This window comes from Protopterus annectens, chromosome 1.part1, assembly GCF_019279795.1.
Source record: "Protopterus annectens isolate FY-2018-M chromosome 1.part1, PAN1.0, whole genome shotgun sequence".
Lineage (NCBI taxonomy): Eukaryota > Metazoa > Chordata > Ceratodontiformes > Protopteridae > Protopterus > Protopterus annectens.
Genome location: NC_056726.1, coordinates 173,880,929 through 173,906,458, shown reverse-complemented (window position 1 = coordinate 173,906,458; position 25,530 = coordinate 173,880,929). Strand labels below are relative to the sequence as shown.

The 25,530-nt window shown below is 40.1% G+C and overlaps 1 protein-coding gene across 1 annotated transcript in view; it reads left to right on the top strand.

Annotated features, from left to right (window-relative positions):
- Positions 1-25,530, top strand: part of LOC122814299 (heat-stable enterotoxin receptor-like) — a 436,605-nt gene that overhangs the window by 137,630 nt on the left and 273,445 nt on the right. Inside the window, exon 4 of the mRNA XM_044086889.1 lies at positions 18,326-18,463. Coding sequence (XP_043942824.1) covers positions 18,326-18,463 — 138 coding nt within the window. The remainder of the gene's footprint in view (positions 1-18,325; positions 18,464-25,530) is intronic.

Genomic DNA, 25,530 nt, shown 5'->3' with positions numbered 1-25,530 from the left:
GTGTGTGATACACACACCACCCCGCCTATGTCTTGCTTTCTACACTGCAGTATGTACAGATCTCTACAACAGTGTACAGGGGTGTGTAACAATTGGGATGTATTTCCCACCATACGTGGCATATATGGTCACACAAGCAAACACACATGGCAGTACTGTGAATCATACACCTGCTATATGATGATACATCTGACAGACATGCAGCAGTATTGGACGCATTATGTGTACCGACGCTAACTTCAGCAATTGTGCTGCTATATGCACATGGGAGGATGTAAGTGTTACAGGTGTCAAGTGATTTACAGTCAGTGACACCCTGACCACTGTGTAGGTTGTATGTCTTCACATTCAAGTAACAGTAACATAGCGTACTGTTTGCACATGTTATGGTAGGATGGCTTGTGACACACCTGTGAGCTGTCTTCAGCAAACATCCATCTGCAAAGGTGGACCACCACTTTATGTACACACATCCATCCATACCTGATGTACATCCTACTGTACTGTCAGTATTTCACCATATACAGGTGTCAATGATGGGGCTGCATTGCAACTGCATGTTGTAGTTAGACACAGATGAACTGCATACATCAGCTACTGTACATGCATGGTAGCTGAATGCACACCACTACATGTACATGTGTGTTGGTCCTACATTCCTGTCATGTAGCCATGTTTGCATGCATTGCAATTGGTGGACATATGTGATGACATACATGACACATGGACTGTTGTATGATATGATAGTTGTCATGGGTAACTAGTACAAAGGGAATGATACCTCAGTCAACATTGCTACCTTATGTACTGTTAGCATTCAACAGCCATAGACCTACCTTCCATGTGCATGTGTGTGATTGCTGTAGCCACTTGTCTGCATGGAGGACAGCAAAAGCTATGCTATGTACATATGTGTTGTGTGTGTGTGTGTGTGTGTGTGTGTGTGTGTGTGTGTGTGTGTGTGTGTGTGTGTGTGTGTGTGTGTGGGCCATGTACATATCAACGGCAATTACATGTATGTCATATCCAAACATGAGTGTTTTTTGGTGTACAGCAGCAGTTATCTGTTACAGCTGTATAAGACCCAAGACCCCTGTTATGTGTAGAGCTGACTTGGTTATGAACAGTGGTATCATTGCATTGCATAACACATGATTGAACCCTGTCAGTACATGTGTAGACTGCACAGTTGCTGTAGACCTATGTACAGTCCACTGTTCATGAGTAACATGGTGTTGTACTAATGTATGGATGCGTGTTGCTGGTCCAAGGACATGGTGATGTCTGAGGGCTACATAGTAAAATGCGGCATTCACCACTGTGATCTGCACCTGAGACATCTGCGATGGCTCTTGAGTGTGTACTGGTCAGTACATGTGAGTGGCCTTCATGTACGTGGGGACACTAACACCTGGAGTGGTCCGTCACGGTCTTATGGCCCACATGTCTGTATCTGAGGTATACGGTGGTAGTGCTATTGTGCACAACAGTGCCATATGCCAGGTGTTCCTCACTGCAGAGATGTCCGTATTCCCCATTGTTGGATCTGGATTGTCAGCTGTGATTACGAACACTGCACATCTAGCACTGATGACTGGTGTCAGATATATGTGGTGCAGCATTTGTGCTAACAATGTTTACTATCGACACACTGTGCTCTTACGTGTTTAGAATCCATGTGCATACAAGACAGCCCTTCGCTACTACTAAGTGTGTGAGCATGCCCAGTACGCCGTTGTGTAGATGGACACATAGTACATTCCAAACGGACATGTGCTACTAAGTGTGTGAGCATGCCCAGTGACACCTTGTGTCGGTTATGTGCCTCTGTGTATGGGCATGACCATTGAAATCCTGCATAGCGATAGTGGTCATCCAGGCAACAGATGTCCATACCCCATGTCAGGATGGATTCCTACATTGAGCACACTGGTTGACTGCCTTGAAAGGTGTACTGTCTGTGGTGCATCTCGTATCTATGTAGTGTTGCAATAGTTCTCCGTAGATAGGCAGTTGTCCTGGTCACACCACTGCTGTGTGTTTGTCTACGTCTGCCTTGGGACAGTAATATGCTTTTAGACTGCTCACAGTCCATACAATCCCTATCGGCATTTGTTCCATTCTTGATGATGTCATCCACCTAGATGTATGACTGTGGGAGTGCTGTGGTCCAGTAATCTCGGTAGTACATTCTGTAACTGCGTAATGCTGTAGTGTGATAAGGTAGTTAGGTGTATGTTCGAATCCCAGCCCTGCCATGTGTGTGTCTGTGTGTTTCCAGCTGCCTGGGGACAGAATAATGCTTTTAGACTGCTCACTCTCCATACATTCCCTATCGGTGTCTTTGCCTTTGCTGATGATGTCACCCACCTAGAAGTATGCCTCTGGGAGTGCTGTGTTTCAGTAATCTCGGTAGTGTGTTCTGTAACTGCATAATACTGTAGTGTGATAGGAAAGACAGGTAGGTGTTCGATTCCAAGTCATGACAGGTGTGTGTGTTTGGCAGATGTTTCCTATGTGTTGGTATCTGTGAGTGGCTCACTCCAGGATGTGTTGAGTTTGTTTTGTTGCATTCCTATATAGTGTCCACAAATGTCATAATTGGACAAGAGACTGGGCTGTCAACACATACACATACATTCGCCAATAGGTCTGGTGGGTAAATGTCAGCAGCCCTACTCTTACCCTTACTACCATCTCTCCTGTGTGATGCAACGTAACACACTTGCCTTGATAGTAACACCACTACATAATGCAGGTGGAACATGTGGTTTCTCTTTCATTCTTGTCTAATGCTTTGGTGTCATGTGGTCCGCTGTTGTGATGTAAATTCAATATCTACATCTGTGTGTGTATATGTATATGTGTGTGTGTGTGTGTGTCTGTGTGTGTGTGTGTGTGTGTGTGTGTGTGTGTGTGTGTGTGTGTGTGTGTATATGTATGTATATATATATATATATATATATATATATATAAATATATATATTTGTGTTCGGATCTGAGTGACAGTAAGAAGTGGTTATTAATTTGAAGGATCAGTATGGGTCATATGACTATGCATGAGAAGACAATACTATGCAAATGAGGTTGACAATAGTGAATCCCATTTATCCCCAGGGTGTGATGCAGATCCCAAGAGTGTATGTGTGTAGATAGCCGGGTGCAGGACTGGAGTATAGGTGAAGGCATGGGAGGGGTTTTAGGCATACTGTATGTACATTGGAGCCCTGTGCCTTGGGATTAATCCTGCCTTAGCACACCTAAGCTAGGGGTGTGTCTATACCTGCCTGGTGAAATTGGGAGGGACAACAGCAATAGTGGAGTAGTCAAGGTGAATAGGCTGCACAGACAGGTGATAATTAGCACAATCAGCAGATTACATGGCCAGGCCACCAATGAACACTACGGTAAAGTGACCAGGCACCATACACACAGGTTTCTCCCACACTCTACACCACCAGTGTATACATGTGGGGACATTTCTCAACACAATCCAACCAAATGAGAAGGGCTGCAGCAGGCAACATGGACCAACATGTACAAGAGGCTCAGGGTGGTGAGGATGTGAATGCTGCCGAATAACCCTTAGTGAGGTGACAGAACACTTTACAGATCCAGGATAACCTACCAGGGGCTACATGGGCTGGAGATAATGGAGCGCTATGGGGTGGACAGACACCTCCTACAGCAGCTTGGTTAACTCCGCCGGCCACACCTGACACATCGAACAGGCCGAGGGAAACCCATCCCAGTGGATACCAAGGTATGTGTTGGCCTAGGTATACTAGCCACAGGTACCTCCCAATGCACAACTGGGGATATCTTGGGGATCTCACAGGCATCTGTATCCAGAGTATTGCACCAGTTCACAGACGCCATGCCACCACGTGCCAGTGAACACGTACATGTCCTCAACACACGTGCTTTGTTGGCCAGCAATATGCATCTCTCCCACCAAATGGTTGACTACCCTGGGGTACTGGGTGCTATAGCCTGCATGCACGTACAAATCAAAGCACCACCCAGTGTGGTAGGGCCTACGGTCACTGCAGGGCATACCCTCCAACAGCTAGGCCATATGCGATGGACAGGGCATTAAACTGAATGTGTGCGCTGTCTGCCCTGGAAGCTATGACAATTCCAATATGTGGCATCTGACTGTACCACACCTTTGGCAATATGGACATCCCCTACAGTTACATAGTGGGGAATGCTGGGTAACCACTGGAGTCGTGGCTGATGACACCCATCAGCAATGCACACACACCTGAACAACTACACCATTCTGAGGCACACGCACAGGCAAAACATATCATTGAGTGTGTGTTTGGGATGCTGAGGTCACAGTTCCGGTGTCTGGACACATCCAATGGAGCCTTGAAGTATTCACCAGCTACATGCACACAAATTGTTATGGTATGTGCTATGCTACACAATCTGATCCTGCGGTAACAGTTGCAGCAGGAAAAGCATGGGGCAGGGCCACACAGCCACCCACCAATGCCAAGGCCTGTACAGGCACAGTGTGACTTGGAGGAGGAACTACCTGAGCTGGACCCAGTCGGTGAAAGGAGGCATGCACAGTATGACCTGCCCTTGGCAAGTAGGCAACACATGACATATGCACTGACACAGTAGGTACCCAGGGAATCTCACCCTCTCTGACTCGCACAGACAGTACAAGGGATGCCAAACATGACACTACCTGTGCTCAGCCATGTACAGAAAGTGCACTGTGTGCATCTGACATAGGCGACCCACCAGCACCATCCTCAACTCTGGAACACCCCAAAGGTAAGTCAATCAACCTACCAATTGGCAGTTGCATTAGAATCTGTATTTACCTGTAGCTATGGTATGGATGTGAGCATACAAGGGAATCTGGTGGCCAACTGTTAGGGCAGCAGACAGTGCACATCCATAGTGGCACCATGACATCTGTAGCTCAAACCGGGGCCACAATAGTAGCCAGTAGTACATAGGGTGTCCTAACCCACTGCAGGTTATGGGCTGAACATTATGTCTGTTCATACAGCCCACACAAGTCTCATACAGCTGGACAGGTGTAGACCACTACAGGGAAATGCTATACAATGGCCTCTGGAGATGCACAATGGATGACCCCAACCCCCACAAACACACACACAGACCACAGCAGGACAGGCAGTTGGATGCAGGTTGTGAAGGCTAGGACATCTGAAACCAATATGCTGGTAATTCAAGCTAGGATCCAACGTACACTGGTATGCCTCCAACCAGCAATTTAGATGGGTACACACACTGAAATGGAGTACCTGGCATATCAGTACAGTAGTCGCAAATGTGTACAACTGTCAGCTGTGCCCCCCTTCCAACGTACACATGTGAGAGTCAGGTGCGCCACCCCCGGTACAGTGTAGGACTGTGGATGCAGTTGAATGTCCCCCACGCTGTGCAGAAATGTAGCAACAGTCAATGCCACATGACCGTTAGCTACCCTACAGATACTGCATGCCACCTGTCAGTGTACAACACAGGGGTCGGCTCCACAGTACTGACTATATGGACATGTGACACATGCGATCCAGTTGACCATACTGGGCATGCTCAAACACATGACAGTATGACAGTAATGTCAGTCGACAACATGCGTAACAGTCATACTGGGCATGCTCACACATTGAAACACAGAATGGCCAGGTCTACAAACACCAGTGGTCCAGACATATCTGCCAGTACCTTGCTATACTGTTGGATGACTGTGCTGTATGGTATGTGTGTGGTACTGTCTATTGTCTGTATATATGCCATGGGTTATTGGCAATTCACATGACCTGTGTGCGCAGGGTATTGCTACCAACACGTGCAAAGGACGGTTCCTTGTTTTCGTCCAGAACGACGTCTTTGGATACGGAGTGGGTAAGGCACATTCCAGCCAGTAGGAGTGTTTGTGCATGGGTTTGCACATTGTTAAGCACTGCTGAGCTCTGGTTACAGCTTCTTATACTTACTTAGACTCCACATTTCTTTAACAGTGCAATACTCGCATACTGGTAAACAAACACGCGTACACCCACTCTCTCACTCACTTGCATGTGCACCGACATTGGTGCTTCCATTTGTCACTCACGCTGGGTGGGTGTGATCCCTTGTGATGCCTATTACATCAGACTACATGATTACAGTATTGGGTATGGCTAAACATTAGGCGAAGGCAGGCGTTCGACTGTATGGACTCGGCGGCCTGTCCAGTGACGTCATCATATGATATGCGTCTTCTTCATACAATCTGCTCCCATCTGGCTGATACATGGGAACCGATACTCTGCAATGCTGACATGTGAATGTGTTTTGGGAAATGTATCTCTCGGCCGGGTCATGCTACATACCTATTGTAGGATTTCCACCTTTTAGATTGTACACATTCTAGGCATAACACCTTTCCCACTTTGCATGGGACAGTCCCTCATTAGGCATATGTGTCATGCGACAATACTGTAGCCATAGCTAATGTCCCAATTACAGGACAATATTATATTCTACGTGTCTATAATATTTGCATGTAACAGTTATTGTATACATGACACATCTATATGTTATGTGAAGTAGCATAAGCAACCTGACTGCTACTTGACTAGGTTTTGATTTGTGCGACTATGTATATGTCTGTACTATGCATGGCTGTAGCTATGTTCTGACCTGGTACGTCTGACATTTCTACAGAGCAGCTCCCACTTTGGCCATTTGGAAAGGTGGCAGCCCTATAGGACCTATATGTAGAGCTGTCACATTTGGCAAGGCAACATATACCCATAGCCAGTAGCATACTGACTACTTCACCGGTTTGCATACATTAAGGTTATTCTTGTAGCATTATAATTGCTACTAATGTTCCCTATAACATGTACCTGTTTCAGATAAAACAATATCAATTTATGACACCACTACACACAATATATGAACTCTTTTCCCGATATCACAGGCTATGTGCCGTAACATTCATTTTGCAGGACACAACTGCCCAGAGTAGAGTGTCCCTCACAAAGGCAGACAGGTGGTAACTCCACACTATTATACTATCATCTACCTATGGTGGTCATCGTAATATGCGCTTTCTCTCACTAGCAGACCTCACATACGAATGGGGGAGAATGAACACTTGCATCAGGGACACTGCATAACACCTTAAGGGACACATTTGGATGATTGGTTCTATTAACCTGACACATTGACAGTCACAGGGCATATGTATTCATTCACATTTGTCGTGCATGCTGTACATGACTCATACATGTATTTATTAATCATTACATGTATCCCGCCACCTGTCCACCTAAACATACTAGTTCTGGAAGTGTTTAGTTAGGACTGTGTTACATTCTGATTCGTAATCATGGATGTCCATGCTAATCGGGTACAAAGCACTGTTATAGTCCCTATGTGTTCCTACAATGTTTTACGGACTATCCAGTAGATGTGCTCTTCAGGTGTGGGAGGTATAGGCGTCTGCTATGCCCACATAGGAATATTAATTGCTTCCACGAGGTGTGCCAAATACATCTCTGCCAACCAACACCTGCACACTTATGCCCATTATGGCATACCCATGATTCCCCTACCTGACACCCCTCTACAGCACTCATGACTCATACTTACTGTGAGCGCAACTGGGGTATGAACACACCCCTACACACTGCACACACTCCCCGTCTCGGGACACATGTCGTACATTCTGTCAAACCATGTGTTATCAGACTTGCACAACCTACTGTTCCGTGTACAGCTACATCCTGCTCGCATCGATTACCATGGGTTCATATGTAAAGTGAATTATTGGTGTCCCGCAAGGGACCCCGTTATCTATGTTTAAAGTGTAGACCTTGCAGATCTCTCACACTGGTACTTTCCTGCCGGTGTTTTTGAAAGCAGTGGTGTATTCACCTTTACTGCGTGGCTGTATGTCTGACCGGCCTAGCTGGGCGGTGTGGGAGGGCAACATTTGTTTCTTGGACCTCCCAGTAGCATATGCCTGGTCTGTATATCTACAGTAACATATATATATATATATATATATATATATATATATATATATATATATATATATATATATATATATAGCTATATAGATATATAGCTATATATATATATATATATATATATATATATATATATATATATATATAATATTATATTTATATTTCTGTGTCTGTATATGTATGGATATATATATATGTGTAGATATATATATATATATATATATATATATATATATATATATATATATATCTATATCTATACACATATATAGAGATATGCTGTCAGGCATTACGTCTATTCCACCATCTGTTGACCTAATATCACTATTTCTGGCAGGGTTTAGTTAGGACTGTATTGGATTCTGATTCATAATCATGGACGTCCATGATCATTGGGTACAGGGCACTGATATAATCCCTATGCGTTCCCCAAATGGCTTATGGACTACCAAGTAGATTTGCTCTTCATGCTTGGGAGTTATGAGCATCAGGAATGCCCACATAGGCATATTAATTACTTCCGCTGGGCATGCCTACTACATCTCTGCCAACCGATACCTGCACACATAGGCCCATTATTGCACACCCATGATTGACCTACCTGACACCCCTCTACAGTACTCATGACTCATACTTACTGTGAGCACAGCTGGTGTATGAACACACCCCTACACACTGCCCACTCTCCCTGTCTCGGGTCACATGTCGTATGTCTTGTCAACTCATCTTTTATCACACTTGCACAGCCTACTGTTCCGTGTACAGGTACATACTGCTCGCCTCAATGACTATAGGCTGCTTGTATAGTGAATTTTTGGTGTCCCGCAAGGGACTCAGTTATCCATGTTTAAAGTGTAGACCTTGCAGATCTCTCCCACTGGTACTTTCCTGCTGGTGGTTTGGAAAGCAGCGGTGTATTTACCTTTATTGCATGTCTGTATGTCTCACCGGCCTAGCTGAGTGGTGTGGGGGTAAACGTTTGTTTATTGGACCTCCCAGTAACGTATGCCCAGTCTGAACATATGTTACCCATAATTGCTTGCTGTACAGTAAACTAGTTATGTACATGTGTATATCTACAATGACATATATATATATATTTAATTTGTGTATATGTGTATATATCAATAAATGTTGTGTGTGTGTATATATATATATATATATATATATATATATATATATATATATATATATATATATATATATATATATATATATATGTATATAATATATATATTTGTATATGTGTGTGTATGTATGCATGTATGTATATATATATATATATATATGCATACACATCTGTGTGTCCGTTGACCAATACATTTCCCGTAGAAACACACTTACACATGCGTACTAGGTTTTATCTCTGCTACAACAGCATACTATTGCCTTAGTCATTATGACACCAACACTTCACTCCGGTTAACTTGTAATCAGTATATAGCACGTTATACAACGGACAGATGTCGCACTTTGTTCAAGTATGGAGTACCGCTGATAAGTGTGTTGTGATACAGTGTCAATTGACCTATTCCTCATCTACACAGCCTAGTATACCTGCTACTGTATTTGTGTCTGTGCACATTCACATTATTTATGTCAATAAATGGAGTGCATGTGTTACAGAGAATGTACTTCAACATATTGATGTCTGCATATTGTTGTGTCTTTCGGCTTTTCCCGGTTAGGGGTTGCCACTACGGAACTCTGGTCCGCTACTGATTGGCTGATAGACTTTTACGTGCATAGTTGCCAGCCCTGACACACAGCCTTCAATGACGGTACGCCCATTCATGCATGTCTCCACGCAGAAGACACTCTAGCTGAGAATCGCTTCTACGTACTAGCTGACCTACACAGGCTGCTCCATTGGAACTGGCGCAACCAACCCTGGCACACCTGTATCAATAATGGCATAGCCATAGTTCCTCCAACCCACCCGTGCTGAGTTTCCATGCGTAACAGCCATTATCCACATGATATCTCACTCATGGCACACCTTTACACATTGCCCTCTCCAGACCGTTAGGGGCCCTACACACATTTTGTACCACCTTGTGTATTATTTACATATACGTGCCTTTCCTGGTGTTATGGATTACAGCCATTTGCGGGTTACATGTGTAGGTGGTCACAGCATGTAATACATTCCGTCTGTGTGTAATGTTGATGTAGCAGTTCAACGATATTATGCCCACTGGTATGACCCTGCCTCTGGTGTGAATAGCGATGCTCTGCTCACTCTTGGGCAGCTTTATCTGACATACACTACAAGCACTGTATAATACCTTAGTTGCTCTAGATTCCCTTCACAACCCATGTGTATGCTTTCTCCTTTCGGTGTTCATTCTATATATATATATATATATATATATATATATATATATATATATATATTTAATTGTTATTTCTTTTCATGTATTTCTTTATTTTATATCTGTGGATATATATCTATACACTCATCTATATAGCTATATATACATATATAAGTTACATCTGAACAAAACAACATACATTTCTTATGCTGGGAGCTGCTTACACACGCACAGGTGCACTTGCATATCCTTATTGTGAGTTACATATGTTTACTGCCACGTCTTTGTGCTTAGGTGTACCTTGTTCATTATGACAGTTCCACTTTGATTGATGGAATCCGGTTAACGTCCCCATGCGAAACACACATTCACCTTTATGTGTTTAAATGTTGGCTTTACAGCACAGAGGCATTCATTACACAAGAAAGTGATATGTGCTATAGTCGTACTTGAACCGAGAATGCATTTACGTTAGGCGGATGTTCTAACCACTACACTATTGGTGTTCTGCTTCATTTATATGTATACCCATGGTTCATAGCTACCCTAACATACACTTCACTGCTTCACTTACACAGCAGGCATCCATTCTCCTGCTGGGAAAACCGCGGTACTACACATACGACATTCCCTATTCCCTACTGCTCTGGACCCGTGCTGCATGTCTACTCACTCCAAGGATATTCAGAACTCCAACGCTTATAGTCCTGGCACATACTTGTGTTTGATTGTCAGGGTGTTCATGTGGTGGTCTGGGTTTAGGCTTGTCCGACTGGTGACCAGTACTGTCCTGTACCTGTTCAAATGTCAGATGTAGCACATGGACAGAGTTGCTCCTGATTTTAACATTCTACCTGTGTTTACAGACGCAGGGGTTTGGGCACCTCTGACCACATTATTAGGTTGGCACTACATAATATAGGGTGGGGGTGGTTCCACTACATGATACAGGATGGGGGGGTGTTTCCACTGGTGTTTCCCTTCACATTTGACTATTTCATTCATTCATATATACGATGAATATTATTCTGGACATCACTTATGAATTCACTACAGATATGCAAATAGTCCTGTCAACAAATGTGACAGTTGGTTGGTGTACATATGTGCATGGACCTCTGTGATACTTGGGGACTAAATTCAACAGTGACAGGAACAAGGCAATGACAAATTAGGGGCAATCATGGACACTTCTACAATATTAGTACTATTAACTTGGAACGTGTTGACAGATTCGGAGACATATGTATTACTACTTATTTTCTGCAGATAAATGCATCTATTACTCTTAATTCTTGTCATTAGTCATCCTCATTCAACACCTTTCCTCCAATGGTCCCTGGCTTTGTGAGTGATTCAGAGGCTGGCCAGTTATTGTGCGAATGCTCTGACCATTGGTAGGGTTACCACATTTTCATATGTACAGGATGGGATATATTCTAGACACACCAGATTGTTTAGGCCAACACATACCCACGGTCAGTGCAGGGTTTAGAACATTCATTATTTTCCTAGCTGAGAGCCTATTCCTTTAGCACTTTCATTGCTTAGTCTGTTTCTTGTATGGATTACGTATTTTATATCCAGACATGACTGCTTTAGGCAACTGTTACATGCAGTATGGTACATAGTTATTTCCTACAATCACAGGACATTTGCTATTGTATCATTGATGGTCAGGACACACCTACCCAAACAGTGACTGTCCCTCACACAGTGGGTCAGGAGGTACCCTGTTTACGTCAGCACCGTAATCACCCTATTTCCAAGTGCCACTATGCAAATGTGTACAATATATTCTCTTGATTATTCATGTGGGGAAACGTGCGCCACGGGCAGGTGTTTGATCCTGGGTAGTAAGTTCTGCATGACCGTCTAGGGCTGGACAGTCTCGTGCACCACTACTGCACATTCAACTTGTGTCCGGATGTCTACAGGACTGGACATTGTGTCCTGATACCCAGTCTGATGTTTACACAGGTTACTTATCCCATGAGGGATATCCAAAAATTGAACAAGACCAATACCGTCCATTCTTTTGGCTTTACGAAAATGTGATGGGGTTTTACATGCAAGGGATACATAGTTTGCAATCCTGAAACTGCCTAGGGTGACACTGCCTACTACATATGAGTAGTGGTCACTATGTGTAGATATGGCTGCGCCAAGCTAGTAGGCCGAGTATGGCTGGATTTGGTGGATGTTCAGGTATGGGGGCGGGCTGTGTGCTGTGGAGGGGATGATGGGTATTCAATTATGCATCCAGGTGTGTTGTATTTGAATGGGCCGGTTCCATCCAGACCATTCTGTGGGTATGTGCCGGTGACATTTCTGTACATTTGTATCGCACATTTTAATATTCATATGTTTGTGTGATTGCATTCTACAGTATGGCCTGTCAGGTTGTATTGCAGATGTGTATACTTGTTCTTTGTGTTTCTTTCGGATTCACCCGCTGCTCCCTCATACACCTCATGTTCACCTATTCTGCATCCAACACAGTCTCGCCTTTGTGGATTATACCATTACCCATCCCCCCTGCACACATATTCCTGACACTCCATCCATCACGTCTTTGGTTGATGGCCCATGACACGGTCAGGGGAACACATTGCATACACTACAAATGTCAGGTACCTGTATGGTTGTGTGGTCTACCCTGGCATGTTTCACCTTCCACATGCTGTACATCATGCACATAGGTACACGCCCATACTTAACTTTCATGACATGGTTGGTACACCCGGGTAATAACCGTTCAACTGTGACACATCCTGACAAGTACGGCTTGGACCACATATGGGCGGATTTTGGCTGACTGCTCTGACCATTGGTAGGGTGCCACCTTTTCGTATGTCCAGGATGGGATATATTCCGGACACATATCTGATTTTACAGGACAACACATACCCACGGTCAGCACTACAGATAATACTTTTCCTTTCTGCCTACATGTTAGCTTATTGTTGTCGCAGTTTATATGCTCCTTCTGTTTTGTTTTCTTGCTTATTCTATTTCTTGTCACATGTGGTATGTTACATACGGACATACCTATTGCATGTGACTATTACATGCAGTGTGGGATATAATTCTGTCATACGGTCGCTAGATATTTACATTTATCATGGTTTTGGTATGGACACATCTGCCCAGCTGTGTACGCTCACTCACAATGTGGGACAGCTGGTAACCCTGACCATTGGGCTAGACATAACTATTGGCAGCGCTCTAACATGTTGCGTTTCACTTCCACTTGATATAACTATCTACACTGCGTTAGAATACGGGCACACGGTTTTCAATGTCATTTGTTCGAGGGATGGAGACTCGATATTCCGTACCATGCATTTGTGTTTGCTTCTTAATTTTGTGTTCACAAGAACTGTCTTGCATGCTTTGCATACGTTTCCGTATCCATGAAGACTGACAGGTGTGATTACTACTGCAGGCAAATTGTTATATGCAAGCATTTTAGGTTGCACGTCGACAGCTGACATTTCAATGCCTCCGTGCGGCACTTCAACACCCCCTATGCACTCGCGCTCGTTTCCTATGCACGTGGCTGTGGCGACAGCGTGCCTTCATTAATATGCATTTGGTGCTACTCCGCCATCTACACACCGCACGGTCAGTGCAAGCTTAACGCCGGCCTTGCGCCAAGCTTCATGAATCCTGGGGTTGCACTTTACATAATAACAATAATTAGAAATAAATTAGGAATTATAATATACATTTTTTCTTTACTTCAGAAAAATGTATATTAATTTACAGTTTCTTATTCTGTGAATGGCTCAAGTTAAAACAATAGTATTATTTTAAGTCTCCCTGAATGGTCTCAGTCAGATTATTATTTCTGGATTTGTTTACTTACAAGTAAATCTAGACCAGAATCTGGATATCATTTGTGTTGTGGACAGGACTGGTGGTGGACTGGTGTGTCAAATTAAAATGTGATGCATAACTGCAGTCTGTCTTTGCACACAACCAAATTACCTTTTTTTAGAAATAGGTATTGAATTGCACTTCATAAATAATTACATTTATCAGAATTATAATATACTTATTTACTTCAGGGTATATTAATTCACATTATCTTATTCTGTCTAGGACTCAAGTTAACAATACAGATATTTTAAGTGTCCCTGTCTGATTATTTCTGGATTTGTCCCTGATTCTGATGAGAAGTGTCTGATTTGTAATGAATGCAGGAAATAGAGGTGACATTTTGGGGCATATCCTCCTGCCATTGCAACCAGTAGCGATTATTGTGTATTTGTTGTTGCTACATAGGGCACATAGGGACTTTGTTGGCTGTTTTATGGGGTGAATAAATATAAGAGTTCTTAATTCATGAAGGCTGTTTTTATCTATTAGTTGATTATTATTTTTAACTTAATGCACTTGGACTTTCAACGAATGTCACGCAGTTTAATGGGGAAAGAGATATGAGTTCTTAATTCATTAAGGCTATTTTTTATCTATTAGTTGATGAACTTTCGATTATTGGTGCACAGTAACTATTATTATTATTATTATTAGTTAAATTAATAAATGCTGTTTCTTTAAGGATTTTCTGAGAATGGTTTGGTTGTAAGAGTATTGTATTTTGCTTTGCTGTAACGTACATCAGTTATTTTTCATTTGCATTGGTTACTTCCTGGATGTAATTTGTAAGCCTCACACAGTCACAAAGAAGGGTCACTTCAAAAAGCAAGTTATTCAAAGAAACCTGCAACAGTCTGCTTTTTATGTAGATGGTGTGCCAGTAACTGGTGAAAAGATTGATGCAGTAGATTTATTGGCAAGAAATGAAGTGTTTTGTACTGTCCAGATCAATGGTAAATCCACCGAGCTTAAAGTAGACACAGGTTCAAAGTGTAACGCCATGTCTGCAGATACTTTGCAATGGTCAGAGCTGGTGAACAACTAAATGTGACTAGTTGTGCGAAACTTGTTACTTATGGAGGTGAAGAAATTCAAACCGAAGGCTTAGTACTGCTTTCATGTTATGTGGCCAAGAACTGTTATAGCCTATTGTTCTATTGAGTTTGAAGACATGTGCAGTCATTATTGGGTCTCAGAGACAGTCTGAAAATGAATCTGCTTTCTTTTACCAAAGAAGTTCATCAGATAAGCACATGTCCTAGTTCCAGCTTCACTAGCGCTATTTTTTCCGAGTATGCTGATGCCTTCAATGACAAGTTGGGCAAACTTCCAGTTGTGTATTCAATGAAATTAGACCCAGAAATCAGTACAGTGGTCAGACCACCAGTAAGAGTTCCAATAGTTATGCAACATAAAGTCAAAGCTAAGTTGGACAAAATGGTGTAAGAAGGTAATCTGTCCAGTTACAGAACCTACGGAATGGGTGTCGTCCAAGTTACAGCTCATAAAAAGGCCCAGATGAAATCAGAATATGTACTGACCCAAGAGATTTGAATAAAACATTGAAGAGGCCACATCATCCCATGCATACAGTCAAAGAGGTTGCAGCCCTGCTACCAAATGCCACTGTTTTTTCTGTCTTAGATGCAGAGTTCATTTTGGCAAGTGATGCTTATGGTAAGGCAGAACATGACAGAAATCTTAAGAGAGTTCTAGAAAGAGCACATGAAGTGAACTTAAAGTTCAGTTCTCTGAAGTGCAAATTCAGACTACCAGAAGTTACATCATTTGTTTACAAGTATTGGCTTGAGAGCAGACCCATCCAAGCAAGCAGCCATTCTTGAAATCCCTGCACCAGATAATGTGCAAGCTCTACAATGTTTTCTTGGTATGGTCACTTACTTAGGCAAGTTTATACCAGACTTCAGCGAGTTGACAGTGCCATTGAGAGAGCTCACACTTTAAAATATTACTTGGTCATGGCTAGACCAGCATCAGAGAGCGTTTGAAGTTCTTAAGCAGAAAAGTGCTACCCCACCAACATTAAGATACTATGATGTCAACAAACCAGTAACTCTTTGGTTTAGGTGCAGTTATTCTTCAAGAAGGCATAATCCTTTAAGACTATGGAAGAAACCCTGTTAAATTAACTAGAAATTCAATGGACTTATTTGATAAGCTGTTAATGGTCCTAGTGACTGCTTGGCTAGTATTAGTCTATGATTGTATGAGCCTGTTGCTTTCTGAATACTTTTTAAATGCTTTTATGATCATTGATAATGAATTAAGGACTGAAAAGATACTAGACTGATTTTATTAGATATTTTTTTAGTATTTTAGAATGCTCAATGACAATTATTCTTTCTTGTTTCTTTCATGTGATTGTTAAATTACTTGGCATATATTTTTGATATTCAGTTGTTCTTTTTATTTTTTTAAGCTTTAATAAAACCTATTTTCAGGAAAGAACCAAACAATAGCAAGCCTAAACAAAAGAAATAAAAGTAACGTCTAGTAAGCAATTAATGGTAAGATGCTTTTGGTGACTCAAAACATTAAGATTACACGGGATGAGCTTTAGACTAGCTGTGACACTTTGGTCCACTTTTATATAATCTTCATAGCACTTAAAATGTATTAGTTATGTTCTGAAACAAGTATTAGTAATGAACTCTTGAAGACGGCTATAACTTCTTTACCCAGCACAGTACCAAATTATACAATTCTTGCTGCAGAAAGTGGGTTGTTTTTGCATCTTATTTTGTTGATAAGGGCACCTCTCCCCCCTGTGAATTTTCATGGAATCAAACCCCCCTTCCATGACATCATGAAAGACTGAACCCACAATACTCCACTACTTAGGCTAATGTATAGACTATTTCCTTTTTAAATGCATCAGTTGGAGTTTTTTTTTTACTTTCGACAAAGACAAGCAATCAGAAAGGTCTTGCATGTGGAAGACCTTACACTGAAATTTAAGACACACTAATGTAGTAGTGAAACCACAATATAAGTAAGAAGCAACATTATTAAAGATGTAATGCTCATAATGCTTTGCAGATGTATGGAAAAATTGTCCAATACCTACTAAGGATGTGTTTGTAAAAAAAAACTGAGTAAATGGTAAAATATTTAAAATCAAGCAATACACTACAATCTTCATTTTTAGCAAAATCATTTGCAGTTTTAAGATCAGGACTGTAACTGGTAGTAAAATTAATTGTAAAACAAAGATGCTTCAGAACATGACCTATACACTTCAATGCAGATAAAGTCCCAGATTAAAATATTAACTTATTACCACATCTTTTTTCCTGTCTGTTAAGCATATTATGAGGGAAATGGATATTTGAAATCTTACTCCAGGGCTGTACATATGCAGACTTACCTGGAATCTGTTACTTCAATATTTTATTAAGTTGCAAATTTTAAATGGCACAGAATATTGAAATGTATTCTTTGTGTTTCTGTTCATATATTTCTGTCTCCAAATGTATGTTCTTGCCATGCTTATTAAGTATAATTATCATTACATATAAATGGACCAAGAGGCATATTATACATTACTAAAAATGGGTAAATTCATCACTAACAATAAGCACAGTTTTTAAAAATGGCTACAGTATTTAAAACAGGTTTTTAGCAAAAGCTTAGACAACTTTAAAATTCTGTCTGAAAAGTATAACCTTGAACAATTTTGATTCAAGTGGCATTAAAATAACATGCTAACTTGTGGTTACTTTATACTATATTAGCTATTATCCATACATTATTTATGGCATTTCTCATAAACTAATATCCTTTAGCCATGTGCAGAATTTTTATATTGAAATCTTTACTGTACATTGTTCAAAATCCAGTAACATCTGAAAATAAAATAGTATCTCACTTAAAAGACAGAAAATGTATATACAGCTTTCCAAGACAGAAAAGAAACTGCTGTAAAGATAAAGTAAAAACAACTGACTTAATTTGAAAAACATTATGCAGCTCATTAAGATATGATGAAATCATAAAGGGGTTAGGGTTTATGGAAATTTGTATTTTTATCTATGTTTTATTTTTTCGTTCATATTCATGACTTTCTCTGTTTGTGCTCTGAATGACTAGATCTGTGGACAGCTCCAGAGCATCTTCGTAAGGAGGGAGTGTCACAAAAAGGAGATGTGTACAGTTTTGGCATCATCTGCCAGGAAATTATCCTGAGGAAAGGTACATTTTACATGGAACACCATATGCAGCCAGAAGGTAAAAACACATAAAATATGGGTCTGTTTCTAACATTTGTATTTTGTTGTTGGCTCTTAGACCATTAGTGGGGTGTTGAATTGCTGTAGCATTTAGGATTTAGTGTATTTATTTGTAATACTACAGATGAATTTATGTACTGAAGAAATGTTACTGAAACCTGCAAGTATTTGTTGTTGACATTTCTTATTTTGTGGTAATAAATAAGTACTGGAGTAATAAGCTGACTTTCCTTATTTTACTGTAAAATCAGTCTATTCATAATTTTTGCTTTTATTTGTATGTTTTACCACTTTTGCTACAATATCATACTGCAGTACAACAGTATATTGGCTATTGTATAAAGAAAGTTAATTAATATACACAAATAAGCATATTGATTTTAAAAGGCCACCAGTATGCCTACTGTAAATCTAATGTCAGTCAGATCAGCAAGTCTGACCAGCTGTAGCTAACAGAAACAAAAGCTACAGCTGCTCTCTGATCTCTTAAGTATTAAAAACACAACCACAAATCAATAGGGTGGAAAATAAACTTCCACCCAACTCAAAGGCAGTCATAAATATATACACGAAGCATTAAAAATACATTAAACCTACTGCATGGATGTCAGGAGTCCAAACGCATCCCCATATAAACAGTAGGATGCATATGCGCTCTTGAATCCTAAAAAGAAAAAGTAGCACAAACTAGATTCAACTTAATGTATTCTGTAGTTGTCAGTTTATAACCGTCTCCAATATATGCATGGTACAACCCAATATCAGCATCACTTGACATTTCAGTTTCCAGTTTTGGGGGTTTGTTTATAAGGAGATTTTTTTTTTTTTTTTTTTTTGCTGGAGTCACCATATTTTTTAAAATCTAGGTCTCCCATTCTACCTACCAGCTAATGCGTCTGAGAGATCCCATGAACCAGTATACATCTCTCATTACACATTTTAAGGAACTCTGCAAAGGATGGTCTAAAAGTAACTCTATCCAATGAGGAATTCAAAACTTCTTTTTTGACATCTACTGGAAGGTTTTGAGAATGCAACCAAACAAACCTCATTTAGTGGCAACAGCTCTGAAAGTGGCATCAGAAAAATCTTAAGCACATTTCAAACAGTTAGTCAACTGAGACAATGAAGCAACCAAATTACACAAAGCAGATTTTTCCCCTGAAGAGGAAACAAATGCCAATACTTTCTGCATACTCAAGCATAAACTTTAACATGAGTTTGACAGCTGAGAATTCTCAAAGCAAGTATTGCAGAAAAATACACTTTTTTTCTAAGATCTATCAAATTCCTTTCCATCCTTGTCAGAAGGAGAAGGAATAGTATTAAGCAGATGTTTAGCAATAGCTAGGTTCCCTAAAAGCAATAGCCACTGAGTCTGATCTGGGATGAGTGTATAAAAATGTAAAAGACCAAATTACTTTATGTCATCTACATGCCTTTTTGGGAACAGAAGGTTGGCCGTCAGGCAAGTTACAGGCTGTGACAAGAACATCCTCCAAAGTAAAAGGAACAGGGGGAATAAGTTTGGGTTGGGGAAATTCCAGTTTTAACAAATCAATACTTTCCTAAGGGACTGAGGAATATGATTGTTTTCCCACCAGAACAACTAAATCATCCTGGAAATAGTTTCAGAGAAACAGAATCCTTCAAAGAGAGTGACCAAAGCCACATTTTCCTCATAATCTGAATCAGAAATCCGTGGAGAAAAAAAAAATCTGTCCAATCACAATCATTGAGGTTCAGTAGCATAAATCTCTTCCAAAAATGAAGAATCCATTGCATTTTACCAGAAACAGACAAACAGGAAAGGTCTAGATCCTGAGTAAAAATTCTGAGCTAAGCCGAATAAATTGCTCCTGTTCAGAGAACAGAGACATGAGAAGACATATGTCTGTGTTTTTATTTCTTTTGGGCAGGAATTTCTAAAAAAGCAGACCCATTTTTTCCATGATAAGCCTCCCTAGGCATGAGCATAACCTTCTGACTAGGCAAAGTGGGATTTTCTGGCCCTTCTCCCAGGACTGCAAGACTGGCTATCCCTTCCTGCCAAGGGCACTCCAACAGCTGCAAAGAATGTGCCAAATCTCTGGCCCATAATGGCTGTAAGGACTACACCAGCATGAACCAGGAAAAAAAAGAATATTCTGTGGGACCAGATTTGGCCACACCAGTCACCTATGTCTGAGGCATTTTAGCAGCCTAATGTAGTGGCAAAGACTATTTAGTAATGTTTTTCTTTTTGTGGCTCGAAGAAGAAAAATCTGAGGAACCCATAGATTCTTCCATGGGTAAGCTGAAAAAGATGATGGATTCCTGAGGAAAGCTGGCAGCAGTAAAACCAGTGAGTAAAATAATGTGACTATTTTCCTATAAAATCACAATAAAAAGCAAATCCATTAAAAGTAAATTAACACAATTTTACCTGAGAAAAAGTGGTTTAAAATAAAATGTAACAACTTTTTACTATAAAATAAAAAAGTGACTGTTCCATTTAAAAATAATTAAAAGTCATGTGGTAATCATCAAAAATACTTTTTCCTTGCTTTGGAGTAACTATTTTCTAGAAACAGTTTGAATTTTGTGATTAAAAGTAAAGTGAAAGTCCCTCCCCAGAAAAGAACTTATCTGCTCAGGAATGGAACAGTGTTAGCTGACCATTGTTCCTCAAAAGTCCACGGAGGAGTGCTCTCTGACAGCAAAGCTCTGAAGGGCTTGGCACCCAAACCTGGCCTTTTAGTCATCTCAGATCAAGTTAGCAATTTTGGTGCATGGAAGGTGCATTAAAGCTTCAGAAGTTGACCAGCTGTTATATTCTTAAAGAGATATACCCATATCGCAAGGGCTACTGTAGCAGTGATCCATATGATGAACACACACACACACACACACACACACACACACATATATATATATATATATATATATATATATATATATATATATATCTATATATACATATACATATACATATATATATATATATATATATATATATATGGGTCTAGGACATTTCACTGAATGCACATTTCACTAAAAGTTAAATTAGTGTGCACTTTTCACTGAAAGCTCAATTCACTGAAAACTCAATTCACTGAAACACATTTCACTGAAATTTATATATGGCCTTTTCCCCACTGTAGTGTGACCCTGGATTTAGTATGTATAGTAAGGGGGTAGGGGGCACTGCCCCCTACATCGGGGGGTGTCTGGGGCATAGCCCCCAGATATTTTAAATATTTTGAAATATATACAGGGATACTTGCAATTCCAATATATTACTCTTTTCCTAACATAATATATACTTAAAATATGAGGGGGGCTAGGCCCCCCACACCCCCCATGTGGGGGGGTGCCCCCCACACCCCCCCTTACTATACATACTAACTCCAGGGTCGCACTACAGTGGGGAAAAGGCCATATATAACTTTCAGTGAAATGTGTTTCAGTGAATTGAGTTTTCAGTGAATTGTGCTTTCAATGATTTGTGTTCAGTCATTTGAGTTTCAGTGAAATGTGCATTCAGTGAAATGTCCTAGACCCATATATATATATATATATATATATATATATATATATATATATATATATATATATATATATATATATATATATATATATATACATATATATGTGTGTGTGTGTGTGTATGTGTGTGTATATATGCAGGTCTAAGAACAGTATATCTACATTTAGACAGGAGATGACTCCATCACCCCTTGAAGTTAATATTAAAGGCACTTCAATTCTGTTAAAATATAGCTTTCTTCAGACTGAACAACTCTTATGTCCACTTCCCCAGTCTCACTGAGTAAGCTGATGTCACACTAGGAAACCAATAGTCATATACCTGTAGTTCAATGCACAAATATAGAAGTGTGATGTCAAGAAGCTGATAGAAAATAAAAAACTCCATTAATGCAACAAACATATGCGATTAACAATGTTAACTAGATAGCACAAGTAAAATCCCATGCATGTCTCATTGCAACTGCAGCAAAACTGCATCAAAAGCATGTGGTCACTTTGCAAGTATATTATTAATGGTGGGGTTTTGACAGGTGATAAGCCATGTTTTAAACATAGGAAATGGATCAAAAGGGGGCCTCATGGAAGTTTTGCTGCTGTTGCTAGATGCACTGGATGCCACATTAAGTAGGTCTGTATATGGCATCGATGAGAACTGCTGTAGCTTACTGATGGCATATTTGACTGATGCAAATGTGACTGCTTCCCCAGACAAGACAACCTTTAAAGAAACAGGATAAAGTGATTTGTATTTCCAGACATTTTATGGGTCAGTATCATAGCTTGGTGAAATTCTTCTCTGAATACATGGGTCTCAGTGGAATAATCCTGTGTCATGAGCACTTTGAATACTTCAGTCATAAAACATTTGCCTGGCTGCTAGAGCTGCTAAAAACTATGGCCTTAATAGCGTAGGTAAGAAACCTTATCAAAACTGGGTGGGTAGAATGCAGTTTAACAGACTGGGGAAGAAGGACCTGGTGTGTTCTCTCAGTAATTAATTCCTTCTGTGAGAATAATGAACAGTAACTGTGATGTGAGTTAAAAATGTTCAGTGACAAGTTGACAGCCCTCCAGTCTAGAAGCATTAGATATTAGATACAAGATTCACCAGAAAAGTGAATCCTTTAACAAAAAGCTAAGACTAGCTTTTTAGTAGAACTGGCATTTAATAAGTGGTTAAGTGAAACATTTACAAAAAAATGCATAAGTTTTGAGATAAAAATCTTAAAGACAACCCTCAAACCTACTAGATATGTTACACATCTATCAATTCTAACTAAAAGGTAAAACGTTTCTACACATAAACAGTGATTTGACTGGAAATTCCCCAAAGAGCATGTCAAGTACATAGTTATTAAAGCTGCAAACCATTCCCATAACAACCATTATAAACAGTAGTGATAAAAGATGGCAAACTCTATATTTCGATAGAAAAAAGACACTTTCTCTAAAATTATAAAATATGTGGAGGGTAGTCCCAAATGGGGTACTTGTTTGCCCAGCTTTGGAAAATGCTATCTGACCATCGTTAACAAGAAAGTTCTGAGGTTTTGATACCTTAATCACTGTCTTTATATTATCCTCCTCAAGCTGCACACTGGCTAGGGCACATGCAAATTGCCCTAAAGCTTTAGAAACTGACCAGCTGGTCCAGTCCTTGGCAGGATGTCCCATATAATTTAGGCTACTGCAACTGTGATCTAATACTAGACATCTGGAAGGTCCATAAGACAAGTATTAGCAATCCAGTATCAGCAAATATAACTGTTATAATAAAGTGCAGCAGTATGCGATTTGATACATAAAAAAATACCAAATTATGTTATTGATAAATATCCCTCTGCACAGGTGTTAGCTCTCATTCAGTTTACCTGTCACACACACTTGTTTTCTTAGATCTCTCTCTCTCTCTCTCTCTATATATATATATATATATATATATATATATATATACACACACACACACACACACACACACATATATATATATATATATATATATATATATATATATATATATATAGAACATTTCACTGCCAAACCAGAAACTGGTATGCTTCATGTGCAGAGTGAAAACAGGATGTTGTGCATTTTAACTATTTGTCACACTCTGCCAAAGCTTGTGGTCCATTTTGGCCTTTTAGCATGTTAAATAGAATAATAAGGACCACAACTAGCAGTATGCACTTTTTCAGGGTTTCCTGAGCGTCTGCTTGAATCTTTGTTCACTAGTATCATGACTATTTATTTAATTATTACTCATTTCCATTGTCTACCAAAAAATTCTGAGTGGGTCATAAAAAATCCTTTTTCCAGTGGAGGCCTAAGAAGAAAAGCTCCATCAGATAGGAGATGATGGTATATTCCAGTTGATCCCTGGTAGGTTTTAATCACTCCTTAAGACATCTTGACATCCCCCACAGTACTCAATTTTCAACCTATATCCCAACATCCAATAGTTTATACATTGCAGTTGTATGCCACTTGGCTTCTATGCATTTCCCTCCACCTGTTAACATACTAGTTTACTGCTTCTTACTTCCTTTGCATTCTTCCACTAAACATTATTCATTCTACCAATCCCCATCTAGCTTGCATTCCATGTCCCTTTTCAACACACCATAACACTGTAATCATTATATTCCAGTCCTAATGAGCTGCTGTTTATGCTTTTCTCAGGCCTACCCATCTTTTATCCAAAACATGGAGAGGTGTGGAACTGTGTGTAACTACATTTAAAAAAGGAAAGAGATTTAAATAACTTCAATTATTTCATTTCTGCTTAAATATTTCAGTTGCACTTAGTGACCAGTGTGGTAATATTACTTTGCACTTTTCTGATCTTTTCCATCTGTTTGCATTTTTAAGTTTGTTCTGGAACCTTAATCTTGTATTTTAATTAGTATCTATTGCAAGATTGTGGGCTGGATTCATGAAGGCTTGCAAGGAGTCTTAGAGTAGAGTAAGACTCCATACAGCCAAAATGTCCGCCGAGCGATCCAGGAACAGCCGGTAGGGGCGTGCAACTGAGCTCTCCAAACTAGTCCTACACGGACAGGGCTGGGATATGCAAATTATCTCAATTGCAGGCAAAAGCCATGCAAATGAGGTAAATTTGTGATCCAGGAAACCCAAACCTGTCCGAGTAGGAGTAGTGTTATTTGCCGAAATGTACTCAGTTGATAAATGAGTACGGTTCTGCAAATAGCAAAAGGGAGCCATGCCAGCTAGAAAAAAAACATGCATTCACAGGAGGAAGCATGCCAATGGCCAAAAATATGGCCATTGGCAATGGGAAGTGATGCAAATTAAAAATAAAATATATTTTTTTTTATCCTGATCACAGGGGTTTAACCGTAGTGCAGCGCCGCGCAAACGCGCTGTACCCTATAAAGCAGAAAATTAATAATTAAGATCCACAAATGTGGATTTTATAGCTAAAATGAATTTACAATGCAAGGGAATGGCAGGCTGAAGTCAACATGGCCACCAAGTAGAGGTTGCTAAATGGGGGAAGCTCAGTCTAAGAGATGC